General features: G+C 45.6%; 1 protein-coding gene and 1 pseudogene across 1 annotated transcript in view; one reads left to right on the top strand and one right to left on the bottom strand.

Moving 5' to 3' along the window:
• Window positions 1-25,382, top strand: part of MYRFL (myelin regulatory factor like) — a 79,812-nt gene that overhangs the window by 30,290 nt on the left and 24,140 nt on the right. The window contains 5 exon segments of the mRNA XM_037049917.1: window positions 5,096-5,296; window positions 13,250-13,316; window positions 13,319-13,357; window positions 14,154-14,177; window positions 14,180-14,259. Of these exon segments, the coding sequence (XP_036905812.1) occupies window positions 5,096-5,296; window positions 13,250-13,316; window positions 13,319-13,357; window positions 14,154-14,177; window positions 14,180-14,259 (411 nt within the window).
• LOC118989633 (proteasome subunit alpha type-6-like) lies at window positions 7,920-8,628 on the bottom strand (annotated as a pseudogene).

Here is a 25,382-nt window from a genome sequence, read left to right as displayed (position 1 = left end):
TCAGGAAACCAGGCTTGTCAGCATTCCCCTTGGAGAGAAAATCGTGAGCAGGGGCCAGCAATTGTTCTCCTGGGCTGTCGATCAAAACAGCTTTAGAAATATATTATGGCCCCATGGTGTAAATTGACCAATTTAATGGAAATTAAGCTTTGCTCCGAAGAACAGATTTATTTCCCAGATGCGTGTTTTGAGAGTATTCCCCAGAGGAGTTCCTTCAGATTCTGCTTGTTAATGACTAGGCTTTCCTGCAGCTCCACTGTTCTTCTAAAACACATCATTAAACCTGGTTCACTGCTGTGCTGCAAGCTGGAGGAGTGATTGCTTCCGTCTGTCTTTTTTTAAAGTATATTTTATTGATTATGCTATTACAGTTGTCCCAATTTTTCCCCCTTTGCCCCTGTCTCTGCCCAGTACACACCCCCTTCCCTCCAGCATTCCTCCTCCCCTTAGTTTCATGTTCATGGGTCATGCATGCAAGTTCTTTGGCTTTTCCATTTCCTATCCTATTCTTAACCTCCCCCAGTCTATTATGTACCTACCTGTTAGCCTTCTTATTACCTGTACCTTTTCTCTCATTCTCCTCCTTCTCAGCTGATAACCCTCCAAATAATCTCCATATCTATGATTCTTTTCTTGTTCTGGTTGTGTGCTTATTTATTTTTTGCTTGTTTGTTTTGTTTTGGTTTTAGATTCAGTTGTTGATAGTTGTGAATTTGTTGTCATCTTATTATTCATAGTTTTGACCTTCTTTTTTTCTTAAATAATTCCCTTTAACATTTCATGTAACAATGGCTTGGTGGTGATGAACTCCTTTAGCTTTACCTAGTCTGGGAAGCACTTTATCTGCCCTTCCTTTCTAAATGATAGCTTTGCTGGATAGAGTAATCTAGGTTGTAGGTCTTTGCTTTTTATCACCTTGAATACTTATTGCCAGTCTCTTCTTGCCAGCAAAGTTTCTTTTGAGAAATCAGCTGACAGTCTTATGGGAACTCCTTTGTCAGTAACTCTCTGTTTTTCTCTTGCTGCTTTTAAGATTCTCTCTTTATCTTTAACCTTTGGCATTTTATTATTATTTGACTTGGTCTGATCCTCTTTGGGTCCAGCTTGTTTGGGACTCTCTGTGCTTCTTGGACTTGTATGTCTATTTCCTTTGTCAAAATTAGGGAAGTTTTCTTTTATTATTTTTTCAAATAAGTTTTCAGCTTCTTGCTCTTCCTCCTCTCCTTCTGACAGCCCTATTATTCAGATATTGGCACATTTGGAGATGTCCCAGAGACTTTTTATATGATCCTTGTTTTTTTGAATTCTTGTTTCCTCTTTCTGTTCTGGTTTAATGCTTATTTCTTCCTTATGTTCCAAATCATTGATCTGAACCCCAACTTCCTTCTCTTCACTGTTGGTTTCCTGTGGATTTTTCTTTATTTTACTTAATGTAGTCTTCATTTCTTCCGTTACGCTTTTACCATACTCTATGAGTTCTCTGAGCATCCTGATCGCCAGTGTTTTGAATTCTGCATCTGATAGGTTGGCTACCTCCATTTTGTTTAGTTCTTTTTCTGGGGTTTGGTTCTGTTCTTTCATTTCGGCCATATCTCCTCATCTTCTCAATTTCACAGCCTCCTGTATTTGTTTCTGTGTGTTGGGCAGAGCTGCTTTGACTCTCTTAGTGCACCTGTTAAGTCGTATGGGGCGGAGCCATAGGTATTGGCCAGGGCTGAGCAACCTGCTTCACCACTTTGTGGTTTGGCTTGGGGGAGGGTTTGGAGAGGGGGTAATGCTGCTGCCTGGCTTCTGGAGGTTTACCCGGCACTCACCACATTTCCAGTCACTTCCCCCACTTCCCATATGTGGCTGATGCTCTTCCAGCTGTTGCCCTGGTGGTGAATCCCAGCATGGGCGGGTTTGCGTATGTTTTAAGTCCATATAGGCCCTTTAAGCAGAGTCTTTTGCAAAACTAGCGGTTTCTTCCACCACCCCAACTCCCACTGGTTTTTAAAGCCAGAAGTTTTGGGGATTTATCTCCCAAAACTGGAACCCTGGGCTGTGTGGTCTGGCCTGGGGCTGGGATTGCTCACTCCCAAAGTATCCCTCCTAATTTTTATCCACCACATGGGAATGTGGGACTGCCTTTTCTGCCACAGCCATTGCCTCTCTGCTCCACCCTGACTCAGCGTCTTCTCCCCATCTGGATGAATGTGGCTTTTTTAAATCCTTGGTTGTCAGACTTCCATACAGTTCAATTTTCTGACAGTTCTGGGTGTTATTTGTCTTGAGGTGTGGTTGTAGTCATTCTTGTGGTCGTTTGAGGAGGTGAAGCATGTCTACCCATGCCTACCTCTTGACCAGAAGCCCTTCTGTCTGTCTTTCAAAGATGGGCCAGACACCTGGGTTCTAGCCCCACAGTTTTAGATTCAGTAGGTTGGAGATACCCAGGAATATGCTGCTGGCCTGCAGACCACATTTTGAGTAGATGAGTAGAGACCATTTTGAGACCTATTTCCCACAGAAATAAAAAATGATTTCTTATAAGTTGCCTTCTTTAGCTCAAGCTCTCAGATTATGCTCTTAGGGTATCATTGCTTTAGAAGCCTAAACAAAGGTAAAACAGAGAAATTCAAGCTTTCCCTTCCAAACTTAGAGCAAGCTTCAAATCACTATTAATTGCTGTTTCCTATTCTGAGCACCTGCAGGGGGCACCATTTTCATTCTATTCTTAGTGCACGGGATTTTTTTCCCCTCCCTTCCCCAACCCCCACCACAATTATGCACCTCCGCAGGTGTGTGGCTGAGGACCGCAGATTAATCAATTATAGGTTGGACAGTGGTTGCTATGCACAGCAGAGTATATTGAGAATGAATTTGAGACTATCTTCAGTTTGCAGTGCTTATGTGTACATGGTTTCAATGAATTCCCACATCCCTGTGAAATAGGTAAAGAAGACATTATTATCTTTGTTCTTCAGAGGAGAAAACTGGTACAGAGGGGTTGACTGCCCCAAGGTCACACAGCCAGTTTGCATCATAACATAAACTAAAATGTTCAGGTCTTTCCCAAATACAAAATGCTGTGGAGTAAATAATAACAGCAATTTAGAAACTTAAATTTATTTTGATATTTGATATTAATCATCTACTGTTGGGCTGAATGTGAGTCCAACTTCATAATTCCAGAAAGTTTTTCTGTGATTCCATTACAGTTTGCCTCAACACATTAACAGTCTGGGTACCAGAGAAGGAAAACAAGTTCACAGATTTTATAGTAACATTTCCTTTAGGGATAAGGACCCTCCTTGGGGCTATATATTTAAAACATGTAAGTCCCTGGCCTTTACCAAAACGTATTTTAGGGATTCAAATTTTCATGCAATGAAAGCCAAGTGAGATTGTTGTAATAGTTCCAAAAAATTAAGTCTACTTACATCTGCTGTTCCAGTAACAGTTACCAACATGATGATAATTATCCCAAAGCTCATTAAGAAAAAAAATTCATCACTGTCCTATTTTGTTTCCTTGAAGTGGCTGGCTCATTATGTTCTGAGTACAGCAAAATACATCAACATTTTATATGGCATACCTTTGGATTTAGTTGATTGCTTGCTATAAAAGGGTTTGAGTCAAAGCCAATTTGCCATTCACAGCCACGGGGTCTCTAGAGATTTTGCAGAAAAGCTCTTTGTTCAAGTGAACTCACACAAAATAATGTTCCTCGTTGTTACTTCATATTCCTCCATGCCTTTGTCTATCAAGTGTCGGTGGTTGAGTCTTCCAGGAAGCCCAGGGGTTGGACATTGAAGACACCCCAAAATTCTTTAACTGAACCCAGACTAAGAAGTACACCTTGCGATTTCTTTTAATTATTATTTTTAAGTTGCAAACACATGTGTATGGTAAAGCCATTCAAACCATACCGAGAGTATACAGTGAAGAGTAAATGTCCCTTCCACCCCAGTCTCTGTGTCCCCCAGTCCCTGTTCTCGGGGGAACAGCCGTCCTGGTCTCCTTGCATACACTTCAGAGCTAATCTGCGCATATTCAGGTGCCGAGTGTGTGATGTCTCCTGTGTCCCATCAGAAAGGCAACAACTGAAGACTTTGTGTTTGTGCTGACTTTTTAGATGATCAGGGTCCCTACTGTTCTGTCTGAATTCCTGACCACCTGTCTCAAACACACAAAAATCAGATTTAGAAGGGTAGGTCATAATTTTAAAAACAAATTAATTTTGTTGGGAAGATCTTGATGGGTTTGAAAAAGATGTTTGGAAATGTATCCAGCAGCTACAGGGAACAGGGAAGGCAGGACAGTGGAAAATATTTCAACAGGAATTTTATTTTAGAGTAAAACCTCCAGAACTTTGTCTGGTCTAAAGTTTCACTTGGCTTTTCTCTGAAGGCCACATTGGACCAGGCCTACTTCTAAGCAACAGGACAAAAAGGTAAACTTAGTATCATTTAATAATCAAAAGAAGTGTAATTCTAGCTCCAGAACTTACTAGCTTTGTGGCCTTGAGCAATTTGTTTATCCTTTCAGAGTCCCGGTATAAATAAAACAAGGGCGATGGTACATATCTCATAGAATTGAGGTGTGGATTTGCACACAAAATGCAGCTGTTGTTATTCTTCAATACTATCTGTGCTTAGGGAAGAGTTGAGATCTATCAAATGTATTTGCATTGTCATTTGCTAGTCAGTTGTACACGAAATCATAAATATGAAAGTGTTTTAAAACTATAAAAAGGCTGGCTAAATGGAAGGTATTTTTATTTATCTGAGCTTTAATAAACTAGTATTTTCTGATGTAGTGTTTTGGTTTTAAAATCATTATTGTCCCTGAAAAGACAGTCATTGTGAGTTTGTTTCTCTTTCTCCCCATACAACTGATGCATCGCCAGTTCCAGATGCGCGCAATAGGGACTGGATGCTCCCGAATGTGTCGAACCCAGCTCCTGTGCATGTGGGTGTGTCAGAGAGTCCCTCCCATGGTGGATTCTCAGGTGAAAGACTTAGATGCATCGTTTTCCTTTGCTGTAAGGACTAAAGTGATCATCTATTCCTGCTACTGTAACTTTAATTCTAACATGTTTATGTATTTTTTCCAGGCCTCTAACCCTGGGCAATTTGAAAATGACAGTGATGCATTATGGCAGTGAGGACAAGTTCCAGAATCTGTTGTCTGTCATGGTCGAGTGGGAATAAACACAGATGCCCCAGACGAAGCCCTGGTTGTCTGTGGCAACATGAAAGTGATGGGGACAATTATGCATCCCTCTGACAGCCGGGCAAAGCAGAATATCCAGGAGGTGAGCACAGGGCAGGCTTGGACTCCTCCTCTGACACCTGAGTCAGGTGCGCTGGGCACTCTTGGCCCCTGGCACACCTCGCCGGGGGCATGTCTACATGTTGCCTGTGGAGTGAGGCTGCTCAGTGACTGAGTGTTGGAACCCTTAGGCACCTCTGCTGGGCTGGGAAATGTCTCCTACCTGAGCAAACGACTCACCTGACAGGAGCACTGGGTGATGACAGCACAGCGCGGGCTTCGCCAGCAGCTGTTCTCTGGGGGATTTTCCATAGGCCACTGTCCCTCCCCCCATGCACGGTCCACTGCTGAAGGTTGCCTTTTCCTTTTCATCTCCAAGTTTCCATTTCCCTGTTCATCTTCCAAACACTGTCTCAGCCCAGTTCTTGCGAACACTCCCCCTGGACCCCTCCAGCTGCTTCCTCCCAGAGTCCAGGCCCTGGCCCTGCCAGCCATGGTTGGCCCCACTCATCATTTTCCTCAGAAGAGCAGTCGGAGAAGCTCCTCCTGTTTGGCGCCCCCTCAGTGAATCCCACCGCCCACGGTGGAGAAGCAGCTGCCTTGTGGACATCAGAAATCAGGCGTAGAAGTCAGGAGGCTGCTTGTGCACTTGGGCCTCCCCTGAGCAGCGTGAGCCTGGACAAAACGCTTGGCCTCGCCGGAACTCAGTGTCTTCGTCTATGAGGGGGAAATGGTGCCTCTCTGCCTGACCCCACTGAGTCCTTTGTGTTTTTCACCTATTGAGATAAGTACCGAATTGTCTGGGAAAGTCACAACGGCTATGAAGACCTAAGGGACTAGGTTAAGATGCTAGGTTACTCCTGGGTCCATCTCTTCCACCATTTAATTCTGTTTTCCCCTCACTGCTTCTGCCACACTCCCACCTTCTCACTCTCACTGTCTCTCCTGGGAGCATTCCTGAGCCTGTGGCAGAAAGGCCTTTTTAAGCCTCCTGGCCGTATTCTTTTTTAGTTAATAGGAGACAATCTGTAAATCACTGGCCATTCTTCCAGACCGCATTCCTTTCACTGTGCAAATCTGCACCGGTTTTTCTAAACCAGCCAAGGAATGTCCTCCTCCTGAATCCTGAGAGGATTCCAGAGAGTGGCTGTAATTGTAGAGTTTCTGCCGATTGTGAAGCTGTGGGTCATGTTAGAGGGGCTGTGACCTGCTAGCCGGATGGGAACTCTTAGGGCTGGAAAGTTCCCACATGTGTTTTCAGATCCCAGTCCTAGGTACCATGCCTTTGCATTTTAGACACAGAGAAACTGTCCGTGTTTCAACCACACCGACTTCAGCTTATCCTTGCGATTGGCCACACAAATCCCGACCAGGTCTTATCTAAATGTAAGTGCAAGACGACCCCTCCTGCTACCACCAGGCTATCCGCAGAACTTTACTTGCCTAACATCTTCAAATGGTGCTCCTTGGTTTGACGAATATATATATAGTCTTAAAATAGCAAACTTCTCCAGAGCTTCTGAAATCCCTTCTAGGAAGTGGTCTCCATGAAGTGAAATGCCATTCCAATCCAGGCTCCAAATGTGATATTCCTGGGTCCCCCTCCCGCTCACGGCAGACAATGGGACAGGGAGAAGCCCAGGCTCTGGTGGAAGGCTGGAGTTTTAGTCTTTGGCAACCGCTGACCCAGGAAATCTGGCCCAGAGACGTTCTATGCTCTGTTTATTCTTCTGTGAACAGGGAATGCTGACATTCATTTTACCCACGGGGTTTTTCTGACTGTGTGAAGCAATTTTTAGCTGTATAGGGCTAAGCAAATAGATATTGTTATCATTTACTTGTAAAAGACACAAATGACCATATTTTGCCATGTGTAATATTCACTTTTGCCCACATTTTTGAGGGGAAAATAAGTATGTGTATTATGTATGGGTAGTACTAATTCCATATCTATATACATATTTTTAATTCTTTGATTTATGCTTATGCATTAAAAGTATAACCCTAGAAAGCAATAATGATGTCCATATGCAAAATAATATCCTGGAATATGATAATCAGTTTTATTTCAAAATAGAATAAATAAAAGATGGAATTAAAAAATTGAAAAGATTTTTTTCTGAAAGTTTGGACCAAAAACGTGGGTGCACATTATCCATGGAGCACATTGTATAGAGCGAAATAAGGTATATGGCATTCATTTATTAAATGATTTCATATTAATATATTCATTCTTAATAGCTCCATCCACATTTATAAAATATATGTTTCTAGAAATTTTGTCCTGCTGGCCACTTATTACAGATAAGAGAGAGGACGGTGGTGTTGAGCAGGGTGCCGACAGGTGCGCGGACTTCCTCCTCACCTCTCTGATTTCCCGACTTATACAAAGAGCCCTTCTTCCAAAAGCGCTGCGGAGCGGCCCTGGCTGATCTGATCGCATGCACAGCACTGGAGGCATACACCCTTCGTTCTTTTTTGTTTGTTTTGTTTTTGTTTCTTTGTTTTTCCAAAAGCACTGTTTTAATTTTTATAGAATCCTAACGGCTTCAGTGGCAGGAGCGGGAGAGGTTCCTTTTCCAGCCCAGGGGCCTCCGTAATGTCGGTCTTTGTCGCCGAACACACAGGCAGGTGGCGTCGCGGGTTTGGTGAACCAACTGCAGTGCTCAGTCTCTCTCTGCTAGTGCAACACGTTGAGCATCAACCTTTCCTTCCATAAGAATCCTGAATTTAGGATTTTCAACTGTAACTGCTCCAACTTCTATTTCTGAGGATTTGAAATCAATTGACAGGATAGTAGACGGGCGTGTAATTGCAGTTTCCACTGTCTGTTCCAATGTCCAATCAAATTTCTTCCCTTTTTTTCAAGAAAGCTGGTTGACTCGTTTGTTTTACTCCTGCGGCGGTGGCTTGAAACCTGCACTAGAAACCTGCAGGATCTCACTTGTACACCCGAGGGCCTTGTTCTTCATCTGTACCAATTAAGATCATACAACCACCGAGAGGCCTCATTTCAGCATCCTGTGTGTGGACCCCAGAAATACCAGCAATTCTTTTACACAGCATGTCCACAAGAATCTCATAGCCATGCTTGTATTTCCAATTAGCTGCCTCATAGTGGGCCCTCTGTACCTGGGATCTGCTGTCAGCTGTCATTCCTGTCACCACACAGCCAGTGTTTTCAGTCACCTTGAATAAGTGAGTCACTGTGCTAGAATCCGGTGTGACAACTACTGCACACTCTTCCCCTCTGACAGCTGATGTAAGGCCACTCTGGTTAACAGACTTAAAGGCGTATTCTACTTGGTAGAGCCTGCCTTGAGGTGAAAAAATGGTGATGTGGTGGTCACAACCAAGGCTGGAACCGTGGGACATGTTGCTATATCCTCCACTTCAAGAACCACATCTGGGCCCCATAGATCCCACACCAGGCATACCAGCCCCTCCGAAAGTTTCAGCGACAGCTGCATCCTTCATTCTTTAAGGTTTCACGGTGGCCAGAGCTGGCTCCTGCCTGAGTTGTTGCAAAACATAGTGGCCAAGCTTGTCACTGAATGCTGGTGACAGGGAAAATGAATACGGGTTGCCGCCTTGCCTTGGCTCCGTGTCCCCTCCCTCAAGGCAACACGGGTTGCTTTGCAGATGATGAGCACACGAGCCCTCTGAGTAGAAAGGCCCGGTGGAGATCGCTGGTGCTCATCTGGATGCATATCCAGGACACCAGGAAGATAAAGCAGGTATGATGGAAACCTGTGGAAGCGAAACGCTGGGCAAAGGAGGTCAGCCTAAGAAGAGCAGCTTGCGTCATCCAGCCAGTGTCCCTGAGCTCACTGGTGTGGCTGCAGACTGGAGGGGGGAATGCAGCTCTTGCCATGGAATCTGAACAGAATTAGGGCAGAAAGGATACGCTGGAAACAAAAGGGGCACGAAGGGCATCCATGCCGATGTCCAATAAAAAAGAGGAAGTTGAAAGTTGAAGGTAGTGAAGTCTGGAAACAGGCAGCAAAAGACCCAAAAAATAAAAGCTGGAAAAAATCAATTAGGGTGAAACGCTCAAATATTTTTTTCTCTCAACCACACCAGCAGTGAGCTAGTCAAAGACAGGAGTGTGAGGAGCTGGAGAAAGTCAAATATGCAGTCTGCCCTCAGGGCCACAGGCCAGATGCAGAAGTTCTTCAGCTCTGGGCGAACCAGCGGCTGACCTTGCTGGCTGTGGGCCAGGGCCGGATGACGTGTAATGAAGGCTCTTTCCCCAAACTAACTGGACTGCACAGACTGGAATGTCTTCTCTGTGGTACAATTCTTTCTTAAAATGTTTATTTATTGATTTTAGAGGGAGAGAGAGAGAGAGGCATTCATAGGTTGATTCCTGTATGTGCCCTGACTGGAAATCGAACCTGTAGCCTTGGTGTTGGATGACGCTCTAACCAAACTGCCTGGCCAGGGCCTGTGGTGCAGTTCTTGGGTCAATGCTACGGAAGCCTTGGGCATGAAGCAGCATGACAGCAAAGGCCATTTGCATTTACGGTCAAAACTTTCCCAAACTGCTGTGGGCAAGATCAAATCAGACACTATAATTTTAGTTTCTAGCTTCTTGCTCAACACACATGATGAGCAAGGCGTGGCATTAAGTGCAGGTCTGTGTACAGTTCCTGGAGGAGGGTTCCACCTCGGTGCAGCCCTTGCCCCAGGGGTTTTCTCTAGGCCAAGTGCACACCTAGGAAACATGCAACACAGGAGGTTTATATTTAGCTTTGGAAAGCCTACAAGCCAGATGCCAGGAGAGCGTTTTTCTTACAGAAACATTATTATAGGTCTTCAGATCCCCAAGCCAACCCTCAAAATTTTCTTTGGGCAAAAATCTGTCTGAAATACAATGGTAATATTACCAGAGAACCTAATTGCTATGTTTAGCAATATGTCTTTGGGAAAAATGCATTCAAGGATCCAACTTAGACACCAGGGGTCATTTTCCCTCTATGTGGCCTGGACAGCCTGAATGAGGGCCCATCCTTCTCTGCTTTTCATCTGCAGCAAAGAAACTGACACTGCCTCATCTTTGGACTCCACTGGGGGCTCATGCAAGAGCTATGGGGATAATGAAAATTAGGCAAGGCAACTCCGACTCCCACGGGTGCCAGAGAGGGGAACTGGGTAGGGCCTGGCCAGCACGAGGCCAGTCCAGGCTGGCTCCTGATCCACCCTGTCTTCAGTTCTGTTAGTGTCAGGGATTGTTCTGCCATTTCACCACCTCCATGCTTTTATTCTTTCTTTTCTGCCACGAAGTTCTGGGTGCCTATTATATCAGGCACTTTGCTAGGCACTGTGCAGTTTCTGAAATAAACAAGACATAGGCCTTACCCTAAGGAATAGAACTTTTATTAAAATTTGAACCCCAGATGACAAATACTCATTTATCTCCAGTGCCTGGAATAGCATCTGGCACATAGTAACTACTGACTAATATATTTGTTGAACGAATGAAGGAGCCCACAGTCACACGAGATGGTGATCGTTCTTTCCCAGCATGGCTCTCCCTGCTCTGACCTTGTCTTTATAGTCTAGTAATGTCAAGTTCTGCAGGTGTCGTTCAGGGGATTTGCCGCCTTGGGACTTGGGTCATGGTGTTCTTCCTGCCCAGCATCCCTGTTTAGTCTCTCCCTTCCCTGCCCTCCCCAGATCTTTCCACGAATAACTCCTATCTTAATGTTATTAACTTATTGAACACATAGTAGTTGAGCTCCCATTACTTGGGAGGAACTGTCCTAGAAACTGGTGATTTGGTGAGGAACAGAAAACCACGGCTTTGAATGTCACCCCCACCCCGCCCCCCCAGGAGTATAACCTCTCAGGAAGACGGAAAACAAGGTGATGCAGCCAGCTGTCTGGTGATGGCATGATTAGTGCTGTGAAGGAAAGGAACAGGCACCATGAGCACAGAAGCAGAACACATGGGCACATAAACCTCCCCTGCCTAGTCTTGGAAGTTAAGACCTGCTTCTCTGGTGAAGGGATGTCAAAATTTTGGGAGGGGAAGGGGCAGGGGGAAGGGATTGCTTTTGAGGCAGAGAAAGTGCTAGGAGCAAAGGCCCTGAAGTGCAAGGAGCAGAGCATGTTTGAGAACGGAAGTATGCCAAGATCTTGGTGGGGCTCCACCACCTCAAGGAAGCCCTCCTCCTTTTCACTCCCGAGAATACTTTAGATACTTGCTTGGAGCAGCCCTGATTTTCTCTTCCTAACTCAATCATCACCCTGCATAGCACGTTGTCATATAGTTCGTACGTGATGAGTCTGCCTTCCTGTGTAGACCACAGGCCTTTAAACAGCCACCATTTTTTAAATTTTATTTTTCACTTACGGCTTACATTCAATATTATTTTGTATCAGTTTCAGGTGAAAAGACAATAATTTCTTTTTTAAAAATATTTATTTATTTATCTTTAGAAGGGAAGGGAAGGAGAGAGGAAGAGAAACATCGATGTATGGTTGCTTCTCGTGCATCCCCTGCTGGGAACTAGCCCCTGCCAGGAACTGGCCTGCAACCCAGGTATGTGCCCTGACTGGGAATCGAACCGCGATCGTCTGGTTCACAGGCCCGCACTCAATCCACTGAGCTACACCAGCCAGGACTTAAAAGACAATAATTTCTGAACTCCCAGCATTTGGTGTAGTGTGAGGTATGTTGACGGTGACTGTTAAATGTTAGTCATACAAAACAATGAATTCATGCATCGAACCGAGCTTTTGATAAGAGCAGATATTAAATGACAGTGAGCCCCAAACGATACTGCCTGGAAAATACCTGAAGTAAAGCTTGTCCCTTTAGTCAGTTAAATTCTAAGCCACAGCCTTTCACAATCAGCCAAACTAGGGAAGGGCAAGAGCCTGTAATGATGCCAAAGGAGCTTTCCTGCTCGCCTGACAGAGTGGGCCCAGAAATGTTGAGGGTCACACAGGGATTTTCTTAAAGTGGCAGCAGCATCAGCAGCAGCAGCAGCATCAGCATCAGCATCAGCAGCAGCAGCAGCAAGGCATTTTCTGTTCTCAGTTCTCAGCCATGGAGGAGTGTCCAGGCCCCTGGTTTCATAACCCAGTTATGTTCTAGAAGAAAATTTAGGGGACTCACACAGGGCTGCCAACTTTTTACTTGAATATGGTCATTTAAACAAAATCAGTCTTGTTATACCATAAACTGGTTTTTAAAAACCCCCTCAAAAGGGAAGACTTTGAATGAAACACATTTGGCTTTAGGAAAAATTTATTGCATTGGTTTTGATTGGTATCATTTTGCTGGGACCCAGTGAACTTTTTCTGAGGAATTTGCGGTGACAGTTGGGAAGGTCTTGAACGACCTGGCGGAGCAGTGAGCTCAGGGAGCACCGGCCCTGGCAGGGCCGCCCGGGAGAGGCCACCCCTACAGCAGGAAAGTCTGGGTCTTGAGGGCCCAGCCGGTGGGCAACCTGGACTTGCAGTCTGCCGCGGGATGAAACTTGCTCTAGCAAAATGATCAAAAGCAATTCAGCGTTATAGGGTACGCCTATACCTCAAAGCCTGTTACTTGTACTAAACATTGCATTTTCAATGTCTAAATACAAGGTTGACCTGCATTTTTTTTGGTCTTTAGGCTGTGTGTTCACTTGGAAATGACACTTCTCAATCCTTCAGCAATTGTTTCTCTCCAAGGTAAGCAACCTCAGTTCTCAGAAGGAGGGTTCGCCTCTCAGAGGAAGGAAAGAAGGCAAGACCAGCACCTGAGGGAGCTTTAGTTTGGGAATTTAGACATAGAAACGGGCTCAGTGGGTAGATGGCATTAACACGAAAGTTGAAACTTTGGCTTCTCTAAGGAGAAAAAGACATGTTTCCCTTAAAATAGTTTGGGCAACAGGAAAAGACAATCCCATTTTCAACGTGTCTAATCTCTCAGGGCCACTGTGGGCATGGGTTTGAATAGCAAATATCTAAACGGGTGAAATCTGCTCTTCTTTAATTCAATTAGGCTGACACAAATGAACCGCTGAGGAGAATAGCCCAAATGAGGATCGTCGAATATGACGACAAACCTCAGATACATCGCCAATGGGCATAAATCCTGCCCATCAAACAGGTACACACACACACGTTCCCCATTTAATTTTGTATTGTCACCCATTAAAACTTAATTCTGAATTCTTTACCTGGAGGTCGTGCGCTGTGGCATTGGACAACATTCTGTTGGTCTCACTAGTCCTCTGTGAAACTCACTAGAGCAGGAAAGCTTAAAGAAATGCCTGCCGTTTTACTCAACACCCCATCCCTTCCTGCATCCCGAGGTACGGGTGGAGTTTGGGGAATGTATTGATTCTTTTCACTGGAGTCCTGTTGCTCATGGGGTAGGGCCCAGGGCCGGATGGCAGCTCACACTGTTTGAGGTGTGCCTTTGGGTGGTCCAGGGACGAAGAGGGACAATGGCAGGCCTAGGCCAGATTAGGGCCAAACCGGTGTTTGTACGCCAATCTGGGAATCCTAAAGAAAGGGGACCCGATTAGGGGGCAAAGTCCCCCTGCGGGAAAAGAAAACAAAACCCAAGCTAATGTCCCACCCTTGCTTCTACGCACAGGAATGCTAAGGCATTTACTCTCCCCTTCCAACCTTTGGCCCAGAGTCTCAAGGAAAAGTAAACGGCGCTCCCACTTTAATCCTGTAGTGAGTGGTTCAGGGCTCAAAATTCCTTCTCTGCTTCAAATGAATGTAGATCAAAGCAAAGGCTGAGAAGGGATAAGCATCGCTTTGCAAGGACTTGCCGTGTGGCCTGTGGCTGTCATGTTCCTTTGTGATGTCGGCCTGGGACGATTTTCCACAGAAAGGTCTTTTCCTGACCCAACCTGTGGGGATGTTTTGTTTTTGTTTTTTTTTTTGTCTAGGAATGATTGCCCAGGACGTGTGAGAGGTCCCAGAGCTGTGAGAGAGGTGGGTGATGTCACCTGGAAAAACGGAGAGAGGCTGCAGAACTTCCTCATGGTCAACAAGGTGACCTCGAAATACATGCCTGCCTGTAGAGCTATAACCCTGTGTGAACCCCCTTCTGTGACATCACAGTGTGCTGGGACACCCAACCAGGAAATGGGACAGTAGGGATTCTTCGCCGACCTGGGAGGAAGTTGGTGTCGATGACCCCACACTGGTCACAGGCGCCATAAAGCAGTCCCATAGGGGAAAAGAAACAGGAATATGCAGGGTAAGAATTGGAGTGCAGCGGGTCTGGTGGTTGGAGGCCACCCCTGGGAAAGTCTCCGCTGCAGGAGCACCCTTACGAGAACAATGACTGATCATTATGAGAAATAGCGACCATAAGCTTTGATTAGACTTCGTCTTAAAACATGGAATTAAAATGTATGAAAGTAACTTATCTCACATATTATCATTTACATCCCGGGTGGCAAACACAAGGTCCATGGGCTGAACCCGGCCCTCCACCGTGTTTTATCTGGTCTGCCACCTTGTTTCTACCCAGCAGCAGTGCCGAGCTCCTTCCCCCTGGTTAAGGAGTAGTTACACTTATACAGTCCTAAAATTACATTTGGCCCTTTGAAGGCAACCGTGAGGCTGAAAATGGCCCCCAGTGAAAATGAGTTTGCCACCCCTGATGTCCATGATCATTAAAACAATGTGTTCCTCCTCAGAATGATGGAAGACTGAGATGCTGCAACCTGTCAAGGCCTGGCAGGTCCACTCCAGATTTGGAGACAGGAGAAAATGCACGGAGCCGGGGATGCTTGGCATGCTTTCATTCGTGGGTGGGCAGGCCGTGCGTGGCAAGCTGCGTGCCAATCTAGCGAGAAGCCCCTATCCGCTTAAGTACTACAGCTAAACAAAGCCAGCTCAAGCCAAAAAATTATATAACATCGCATGATTCTGCACATGCGAGCCCACTTCACATTATGGGAACCGTTTATCCGATCCAGTCTCAAGGCTCTGAGAACACTACTTATCAGGCCCCTCCAGGGGTATGGGAACACTGCTTCGCTTCGTTACCCAGACACCTGGGTGGGGAAGCCAGACTGCCTCCAGTTACCCTACAACCAAAGTGTTGATTTTTTGGAGCAGTTTTTCAACAAAATTGTATGTTTGACTCTCACGGCACAGTCATAAAGTAGGTGTTTTGACAAAGATATTCATGAGCCTTATCATTTTTTCCCAAGGGCCTGTCTTCATTCTTTGATTTTGTATCATTCTCTTTCGAAGGAATGTCACCATCCTCGTGGATGAGTTCCTCTTCACTTGTCCAGGGGCCTCGGGCTGCCATCTCCTCCCTGCCTGACACCTTCTGTGTGATTTGAATAGTTTTCCAAGATCACACCTGTTAATTCTGCGAAATCCCACATCTTTGTGAGCTTCGCAGTTTCACTCTGCTTCCGACTTGCTTTACATTGCGTTCTTGTATTTGACGCTGGGAGGGAAGGCTGATTGACTTGGGGGTTTTCTAGTAATCAGAGAGATGTTTGAGCAAGACGGATTTGTAATTCATCAATTCAGTTTCAAAGTATGTAAGAGTCAGTGGGAGATCTTATTAAAATGCAGATTCTGGTTCAGCAAAATGGGGTGAGACCTAAGCCCTGCATTTCTGACCAGCCTCCCAGTGACGCCAATTTTACTGATCCTGCTGCGTTTCCATGTTAGGCCCTTCTGGCTGCAAGTTCTTTGACCACAAACACTTAGACAACGGGATGTGGACAGCCTGCCTGGCCTGGGCTGCAAGGCCGCGTGGCAGAGGACGCGTTACTTTCTTCTGCTTCCCAGGACCACATCTTTTTTTTTTTTTAAATAAATATTTATTTATTTATCTTTAGAGGGAAAGGGAAGGAGAGAGGAAGAGAAACATCGATGTATGGTTGCTTCTCGTGCATCCCCTGGGGGGCATTGGCCCCTGCCGGGAACTGGCCTGCAACCCAGGCATGTGACCTGACTGGGAATCAAACCGCGATCGTCTGGTTCGCAGGCCCGTGCTCAGTCCACTGAGTTACACCAGCCAGGGCTTGGACCACATCTTTGATAAAAGAAATTTTTTGTCCTCTCTCTCTCAAACCTGGCTATTTCTTCACTTGAGAAATTTATTTTTGGTAATAAAGTACTGAAGTTTTAAAATAATTTACTTAAATATTTTATATTTACTTAAATATAAACTACATTCAGAGGTATTCACATAACAAAGTCACACTCAGTCTCTTACATTTTCATAAGCTTCCTGGGGTGAGAGAATAGAGGGTAGGCACAGCTGTCCATCTCAGGATACAGCCTTGGGAGTGTGTCACAAGGCCACTGAGGTAGGGGCTCACGGGGTTACTCACTCAAGCTGTGGCCCTCCCCTAGAATGCTCAGGAAACAGACTCCTGTGTTTTCGTGTCGGTGACCTCTGCCCAGGGCCTTATGAGTCTCGTTGTTTAGCAAAATAAGTAGTTCTCTCCCTGGCCCAGTATCTTTCCGTGCCCAGATGAGTTGAGGCAAGGCAGTTTGGATTACTGGAAACAGGATTTCCAAGGGCCACACCCCACCTCCCCCAGGAGGGGCTACAACCCAAGCTCATTCCCAGGAAGGCAAGTGCAGAACCTCGGGAAAGTAGGGTGTGGCATTTTTGTTCCAGGCAGCCAGGTCCATTTCTCACCTGGGGAGCAAATCCTGCCAAGGCAGCAGCCGGTGTATAAATAAGTAAGACCAACAGGAGTCCAGAGTGGAAAAGTTGCGATTCTCTTGGTAACAGGACCTTAGAGTGATATGATCTACGGACACGTCACCAAGGTCACACTCATCTATAGAATCGGTGACACCATCTCCATACTCTCTTCCTCCTCAGGCTGTCTTCTGAGGATGGCCTTCAATTGTGGTTTAAGCCTCAACATTGTGGAATCCCCCTCCTTTACATTCACATAATATCACCTGTATTCTTTCTCATGAAGGACACAGGGAATGTGGCTCCTGTTGTCCCATGTTCTTTGTTAATTGTAAAATAAGCAAGAGGTACAGAGAGGCTCTTGCTTTTCTGGCTCCCACCCATTCCCGTGGGCAGCGTGGTGGTTTTAATTGCCACGTCCAGGGATGCAGGGTGTTAGGAGCGTCACTGTACTTCCTGGGTGTCATGTTGTAGCAGCTGCTGGAGATCAGACAAGATACAGTCTCTCCACTCTATGCCACTTCACTTCCATCTAATGTCCCATTTTTTATAAAGAAATTTTCACTGAAGCTAAAATGCAAACTAGAAATGCACCTAAAAATGTTGAACTCTGTGCTGCATGATTGGTACATCACTTCCCTGAGTACTTTGCCGCTTTATACCACAATAGGTAAAGGAATGGCTGGACCTTTAAACTCTGTCCATGCAACCAAGCAAGGTTGGAGATTAGTCATGTCAGTCAATGTCGGCACAAACAACTTTTCTTTATGCACTGAGACCGGGGACCAAACCTGCAACCCTTTGGCTATGGGATGATGGTTCAACCAACTGAACCACACTGGTCAGGGGCCTTTCTCTACTTCAGAGGAGAGGTGACCTTGCCAGATAAACGTCTCTTATCTGGAGTCCTGCACTGCTTCTCGTAAGAGCCGAGCAGTGAGGGAAGCAGTGATAGAAGGTGGAGTAGAGGGGCTCAGGGCTGACACTGGGGTCAGGGGGCCACAGGGCAGTAGGTGCCGTCATCTAACCCTGCATGAGGACACTGGGGACTTTCTGGCTTGTTTGCCCATCTCTTTACCTGGCAGGTTTACTTATTTGTTTCTGTGATTATATGGGAGCAGGTGGTTCCATTTCTTGAGCATTATTATTAGGTGCACTTGGTATAAGAAAAATATACTCAATAAATGCAAGAACTGCCTTAAACAAATTCACAACTGAGACTATATAATGATGAGGTTCATCTTCTGAGTAATTATTCATTGAATGATCTGTATGTATTTTTAAGATTGTATGTTTAAACCACTCTACCGTAACTCAGTATGTAGCTCCTTTTTGCTCACTGATTCCATTTTTCTTCGACTGTAATGTGGTGGGAATTGTCATTTGAGTCGTGCAGAGATGAATAAGGCTTGGTTCCTGTGGGCAGGCACCTCACAGGTAAGACAGGTACAGGAGGAACAGGGCTCCACGTGACGACACGAGAGGCGCTGTGGGTGCACAAACGAACGATCACGACAGGGCAGAGGAGGGAGAGGGGTGCCTGGGCACTAGGGGTTCGCGGATGGAAAGGAAGTGGGGAGACAGAGAGACAAGTGACATGAGACCCTGCTGGCCCCGGGGGCTGTAGGTACGACTGAGGGAGGGGGTGCCTCTGCCACAGGAGGCCTCTCGAGCCTTCCTCATCCACCGTATCCAATTAGATGTTGAGAACTGTAGTTCTGACTCTGGCAATATCTCTTGTTTATCATCTCCCCTCTTTATCCTCTTTATTCTTTCCATTTTATCCCTCTTATAATGACCTAACTGGCCTGCCAGCCACCAATAGAATTATTTTTGTTTAAAACAAAACAGAACAGATCCCTGATCATACAATCTCTCTCTCTCACTTTTGGCTGTTCTTTGGCTAGACTGTTGTCAGCCTGCACAACCTGGATGGAATCTGGTCTTTCTAGCTCATTTCCTAACACTCACACACCCACCCCTCCACCTGGGACAAGCTGAGACCCTTCAGAATACGATGTATTTGTAATGTTTGCACACACAGACACGGCTCATTTGCTCCCCACTAGCCTGCCAGCCTTTTTTCCTGTTTCTCACACTGGACAGCTTGTTTCTGCCTCTGAGCTGGTTTGGTATGTGTTCTCTGTCTGAAAAGCCCATCGGCTGTATCTCAGCACCAAGGCCTTCCCTGACCACCTTAGCTAAACAGTCTCCACATCGGGCTTCACTTTGTAAGCTTCAGGGCCATTGCAAGGGTGTAGGGGGTGCTTTTAGTAACAGACAAAGATGCTCCCTCTGGCTGGCGCAGACCCCATCCACCCCCTGGGATGCACCTCTGTGCAGAGGGCACACTGCTAACTTTTGTCCCTAACTGAAATTGTCCTGTTTATTTACCTGCTTGATCTTTGCCAATAGCCCCAATTAGTTGTATGAGACCAAAAATTTCCTTTGCTTTTCAAAGCTGTGTGTTCAGTACTTGATGACTTCAGGCTTTAACTCCAGGGCTTAGAATGTCATACAAATTCAATAAGTATTGGTCAAGTGAATGAACGAATCCTGTGATGCCTGGATGTCTGTACAATGTCTTAGGCCTCTGAATACGCAGCTTCTCTCCTCCAGCCGACTAGGAGCTCCTGGAGGTCAGAGAAGGTGCTTCGTTGGTCCTGTGTTGTTCAGTACAGATTCTGACACCTCCTGGGTCTCCAGTAAGAATGTGTTTATATCAGCACCTGAGTTTTTGACTGTCAATGAAAGGAAGAAAAGCGGTTCTAGTAAAATAAAGAAGTCTGAAGGGGAAGTGGTTCTCTAGGGGAAAACAGGAGTTCACTTTTGAGTGTGAGATGTCAGCTGACCAGTGAGATGAAAGTGCCCAGAGGTGATGACAGGGAGTGTGGAACTTGAGAGCAGGTGGGGTCCAGGAAGCCACAGACATGGATAACGATATTAAGCAGGGAAAGGTTGGCAAATGGCATAACGTACCCCCGTCTTCCTAACTTAGGCCTTCTCGGTCAAGAAACCTTTCTTTGCTCCATACTCTGATCTCCTGAGCACCAGCCTTTCCTTTGAAGCTTTGGGCACACGGAGGGCGAGCCGTAGCCCGGAGCCAGTGTCCGCAGCAGATGTGCCCCAGCCTGGCGCCCTGCTCTGCTTCATGAGTCCTGAGAAGTTGTCAGGGCCGTTTTGCCTCGACTACCTAAGATGGGGACCTTGGCTGGCACTGCTTGCCCTTGGTAGGTGTCACATTTGGAGTAAGGAAATGATTTTTGACTCGGCCAGCTCTCTGTGTGTTCCTGACCCCTACGTGGAGCAATCCTTTGGTGGCTGCAGAGCTGTCTTCAAGACCTGAAGAAATGATTCATCACCCTTATTCAGCCTCTGAGCTCCCACTCAGCGTCCAGCATGGCCCCGAACATCTAACCCACGATGTCTTGTGGTTTTGCCCTATATAACCTGTGACCTACCATCAGGGAATTCAGGCTTTCCAGTATTAGCTCCCCATTCTCCTGGATGGCACCATTCATAATAAAATAGGCAATATTTCTCCACTCCAAAACCGGGAAAAAAACCATAAAGAAGAGAAAGGTTATGGACGCAGGTCATAGATTGGGAGCCTGCGACCAAGTCTGGCCTGAAGACACATCCTGCCGCCCCCACCCCCTGACCCAGGGTACTTTAAAAACTTTCAAATCCATTGCCTACCTTCCGAAATCAGGAGGTCCTCAAACAAATTTCAGATTTCCGATTCCCTGGAAATGTCGGATCTGGTGGCGAGGTGCCAAGGAGTGGCTCCCCCAGGGGGCTTCCTTAGCCCTCACATCTCTGTTCCCTGTTACCTGCCTGGCTTGGCAGGTTTTCTGAGTTCACTTGGAATGAGAAGCCAAGAGGACACTGAGCGCTTGCAGTGAGGGCTGTGGAGGAAGGAGAGGGCCCGTGAAGCTTGAGAGGGTTGGGAAGAAGCCGGAGGAGGGTATGGGGCAAGCACAGTATTGAAAAGTCAAGGGAGCAGAGCAGATCAGCGAGGAAACGGGGAGGAGACAGACGGGATGGGAGGAAAGTGAGCGTTAACAAAACAGTGTTGATTTTGATGACTGAAAAATCACTGATAGTCTTATGGTACATAGTGGTTAAGAGCAGGAATTTCAGCATCAGATAAAACTGTCCAACACTTGGCTCAGCAAGTTTAGGGGACTATAAGGTCTCTTTTGTAGCTATACAGAACACATTATTTTATTCTTTACATTTCAACAGTAAACATAACTTCATTATGGTGAGTTTCAATTCTACTTTAATCACTTTGTCCCTCCCCCTCTGAAGCAATTGTTCTTATAAATGATTTTTGCTAGGGCAGGCTTTCTTAGGACAACCATCACAGCAGAACCTAATAAATGGTGAACTATTAATAAATGTTTCTGTCTGCCGCTCAGAGATGCCACCACCTCAGATCTCTCTGAAATGCTTTGTGTTTTTTATAGATCAATGTATTTTTCATGTTTAAATAGAGAGATGCTGAGTTATAAAAAATGATATTAATTTATGTTCAAAAAGCCAGCCCAGAATCTAAGTGGGGCTTTTCAATGTCCCACCCAGCAGCTTGTTTAGAAAATCCTTCTTTTCCCATCTGGGGAGGGAGGGCAACGGACTCCCGGGTTGTGACGGTGAGTATGCTGTGGACGAGGACTCCCCCACATGATTGATTCGACTCCAAGCTCAATGAGTTCTTTCAAGTTCATCAGTTATTACAACCCACCCTGGATGTTTTAGCAATGGATCACCTGCTTTTGGATCATCATCTTCTCTCCTAGGAACTCCTTACACTGAAAGCAGAGAGAGAATTCTCCTGTCTTCTGGTAAAATTTTTTGAGAGAAATAGGCCATTTATTGCTTTCCTGGAAAATTTCTTTTCATAGTCATGTCTTCTTTAAAAAAAGTTGTTCGTTTTTTAAATGCATTTAAAAAAGACCAGTGAATGGATGGATGGATGGAGAGATGTGATTTAAAAAAAAAACAGATCAGTACAGTAACTGCGGGGTTTAAGTGGTGTGTATGTGAGGGCTTACAACTTTTTAACCTTTTCTGCATGCTTGAACATTTTTGCAGTAAAATGTAGGGTAGAGAAGTCCTGGTTCCAGACACCTAAAACTGCAATTGAAGCATCGTGCCAGCAGGGGGTGGCGCTGCCTTGACAATCACATAGGCCTGTGATTCAGGACCTGGAATTTCACACTTGATTTACCCAAGTGGAACTTAGAATAGCTGAATTTGTGCCAAAGTGTTCGAAGAGAATATTTTCAAGTAATTTTTACAGAAGTAAAGTCTTAAGTATAATTCAGTCCCTTTCTGACCCATGCTCAATTACTGTTACCTGTAAAACCTGACACCTAGCCCAGAGCCCCTTCCTCCCAGTAAGCAGGTATAGCTTGTCTGAACTTGGACTTCACCTGCAAAGCACCTGGACTACTGGACTTCACCTCAGCTGGCCAGCCCACCACTGTGCTGTGAAGCTACTTAAACTGAGCAGAGAGCTAAAGAGTAAAGAAATGTTCTGCAAGAGTGGTGTCTTCAAGATTCCTCTCATTTTTTTCCTCCTGGGGCTTTGTCTTCACTGTTGGAACTTTCGAGCTGACATACTACAGTCCTTATTTTACTGCTCTTTTACTTTATTGCATTTCCCCCTCTTTACCTTCATGTCCTGTTCCATCCCTCCCTCCACAGCAATGGCAGCCACTCCAATGTGTTTCCTATATATCCTTGGATGTCCAGGCTTTCTGGACAACACTATAGCTAGTGTTGTTTTTGAATGTGTTTTAATCATGGACAACTTGCCCCTAGTCTGATGCTTGGAATTCCTTGGCCTGTGCCTTTAACTTTTCCTTCTCAAGTGTGGATCCCCCAGCTTGGGTGACCACAAACTCTGCAGGCCCCCTTTTGAATCTGCAGGAGGTTTCCTCTGGAACATACACCAGGAGTAGGGTACAGGATACTCATAGCCTTAAGTTCATGAAATACCGCCAGGTGGTTAGTCAGTTCCAACTCATAACAGCAACGCTCGAGGCTTACTGTTTCTCTGCGTATCCAACACCTGACGTTACCACACTTTCTAAATTTTGCAATCTTATTGGGGTAAAGTGAGAGCTTATTGTTTGAATTTGCCTCTTTGACTAGGAACAAAGCTGTGCATTGCTTTCTTATGTTAGCTATTCAGATTGCTCCTTCTGTGAAGTGCTGGGCCCAGTTTTACACTGGGTCATCGGCCTTCCTGAGGATGAGGCTCTGACTTTCCACTGGAGGCTGCTTTATCCTTTCCCAATGCTCTCAAAACTAAAACCAGTGAGACCAAAGCTATAACAATGGCTTGAGATAGTGATAATTATTTTCTATTTTAATGCCTTGTTGGCATCCTTCCTAGTGCTAATTACAACTTAAAACTGTATTATTTACTTGTATTTGACCAGTTTCCCCCCACTAGAAAATACACTCCATGAAGACAAAGACCTCATAGACCTCAAAGACCTTTCTGCCTTATCTAATTGTTTTATCTGTGCACTTAGGAAAGTGATTAGTGCATCATAGGTATCTGATAAAGAGCTATTGATTCTGTTCATTAATTGAACATTAAGCTACACATGCCAAGCATTTAGTTGGCCCTGGGGAGTCACAAGACACAGTGACTGCCCCCCAAAGAGCTCATCCCTCACCTGGGGGGAAGACAGGAATTCAAAGAATTGCAACAAACTGTGATACGTGCTAATTCAACTGGAAACTTGCCTGGGTCAGAGGACTCAAACCCTTCTGTAGAAAATTCCACTTACACAGAGATAACTGAAAATTAAGCAAGGATTCTAAAGCACACAAAGACAACAATGAACCATAATTTTAAGTAGTTTTATAAAGCTGTGCTCTTCCCATGAAGGCAGAGGTCACAACCCAACAGGCAGGGAAATGAGCCCAAGAGAAATGTCCTCTTTGCAAGAGAAATGCAGGTGAGGCAAGCCTCTCCTCCAGGATCTGATGGAAATTCAGCTGGAGGGCTGAGCTTCCACACTATCTCAGGAGCCTGCTTTTCTGGTTTGGGGATTCTTTTTTTTTTTTTTTTTTTTAATCCCTGTCAGCGCCTGGAGAACTACCCACAAAATAAACTCTCGGACAAAGATCTAAAGCCGAGTTTATCCAAAGCCCAAACAATTGCCAGACACACCCATTGGCTAAAGACAGTTTCTCCCTTGGCAATTGTTTTCATAATGCTCAGCTACAGGCTGTTTTATTCCCATGATCTGATTATGAAATGTCAGGCCCTGCAACATCAGATGCCACAAGGAGAGATTTTCAAGTCTGTCATGCTCACTGGAAAAGAAATAAGAGCCTCTTTCACCTTCTCCAAGAATTTTTTTTGCCACCAGTCTTAGTCACTCTTGCTCAATGGCCAAGTTGTAGTTCCCAAGAAGAGGCTGCTTCTCAGTGTTGTGGGCCCATTTATTGTTGGACCTGCAAGGGACCCAGGAGCTTGCAAATTGTGTTCTGCAGTCCCAGGGTTCCTAGGGCATGAGGGGGACTGGAGGACATTCATCTCTTTCCGGAGCCAATCTCCTCCCAAAGGGGAAAGGACTTAACAAGAGTGGAAGTCCATTTGCTGGGTACAGTTGAACCTCTAACCCATTGCACTGAGAATGTTAAACTCCAGTGGTTCCTTGCTTAATTCATCTGCATTTCCATGGGCATTTTCTAACATGGGGATCTGGACAATAGCATTATTTTTCTGAGAGAAAGAAACCTGAGATAACAAAAACAAACTGGACGTTTTGCCAGTCTCTTCAATCTTACTAGAGTACAATGCTATGTCCTCCTACCGCCTCACAGCATGAACTGCCCTGGTAAGAATAGGAGCACATTCATTCATTCCTTCATTGGGTCATCAAACATGCGCTGAGTTACTGCTCTGTGCTGGAGAACTGGCTGTGGACACGATGTGGGGGCCCGTTGCTGGGTGTCTAAGTTGCAGGTAAACGGGGCACTAAGCGTAAGGAAGGTGGGAAGAGGGCAGAACAGATGGTTCGCGGGAAGGGAGGCGCCTCTGTGAGTTCCGTGAAGGGCCAATGGTTCCGTAGGAGTGGAGCACGGACTGTGAAGACAGCGCTTAGATGAGGGACCCCTCTGAGCTAGATAGCAGCTCCGCTTTCACAACTGCCTCCCCGTTGTTCCGCGTGCTCGTGTCCTTTTCAAACCGCCCGACGTGTCCCTTCAGAATGTACACTCACGCTGTGTGTGCGCCCGCACCCCAAAGCCCGTCTGCAGCAGGAAGGAGACTCTTGCTGATCTGAAGCAGTTTCCACTTGCCCCCACACCCCAAACCCATGAGCAAGTTTGGCGGCAAGCCGGTTAGTCGCTTTTGCGTCCCAACTGTAAAGTTACATTTCTGCTGAGGTAAAATGGTCAATCGTAGCGAGACAGAGTTGAGTCATTAAGTTAGGTTAAATGATAAAATAGTCTT

Source organism: Sturnira hondurensis, unplaced genomic scaffold (genome assembly GCF_014824575.4).
Source record: "Sturnira hondurensis isolate 20B ecotype Veracruz unplaced genomic scaffold, ASM1482457v3 Scaffold0006496, whole genome shotgun sequence".
Taxonomy (NCBI): domain Eukaryota; kingdom Metazoa; phylum Chordata; class Mammalia; order Chiroptera; family Phyllostomidae; genus Sturnira; species Sturnira hondurensis.
Note: the sequence above shows the minus strand (reverse complement) of the source record. Positions and strands in the feature narration are given on the sequence as shown.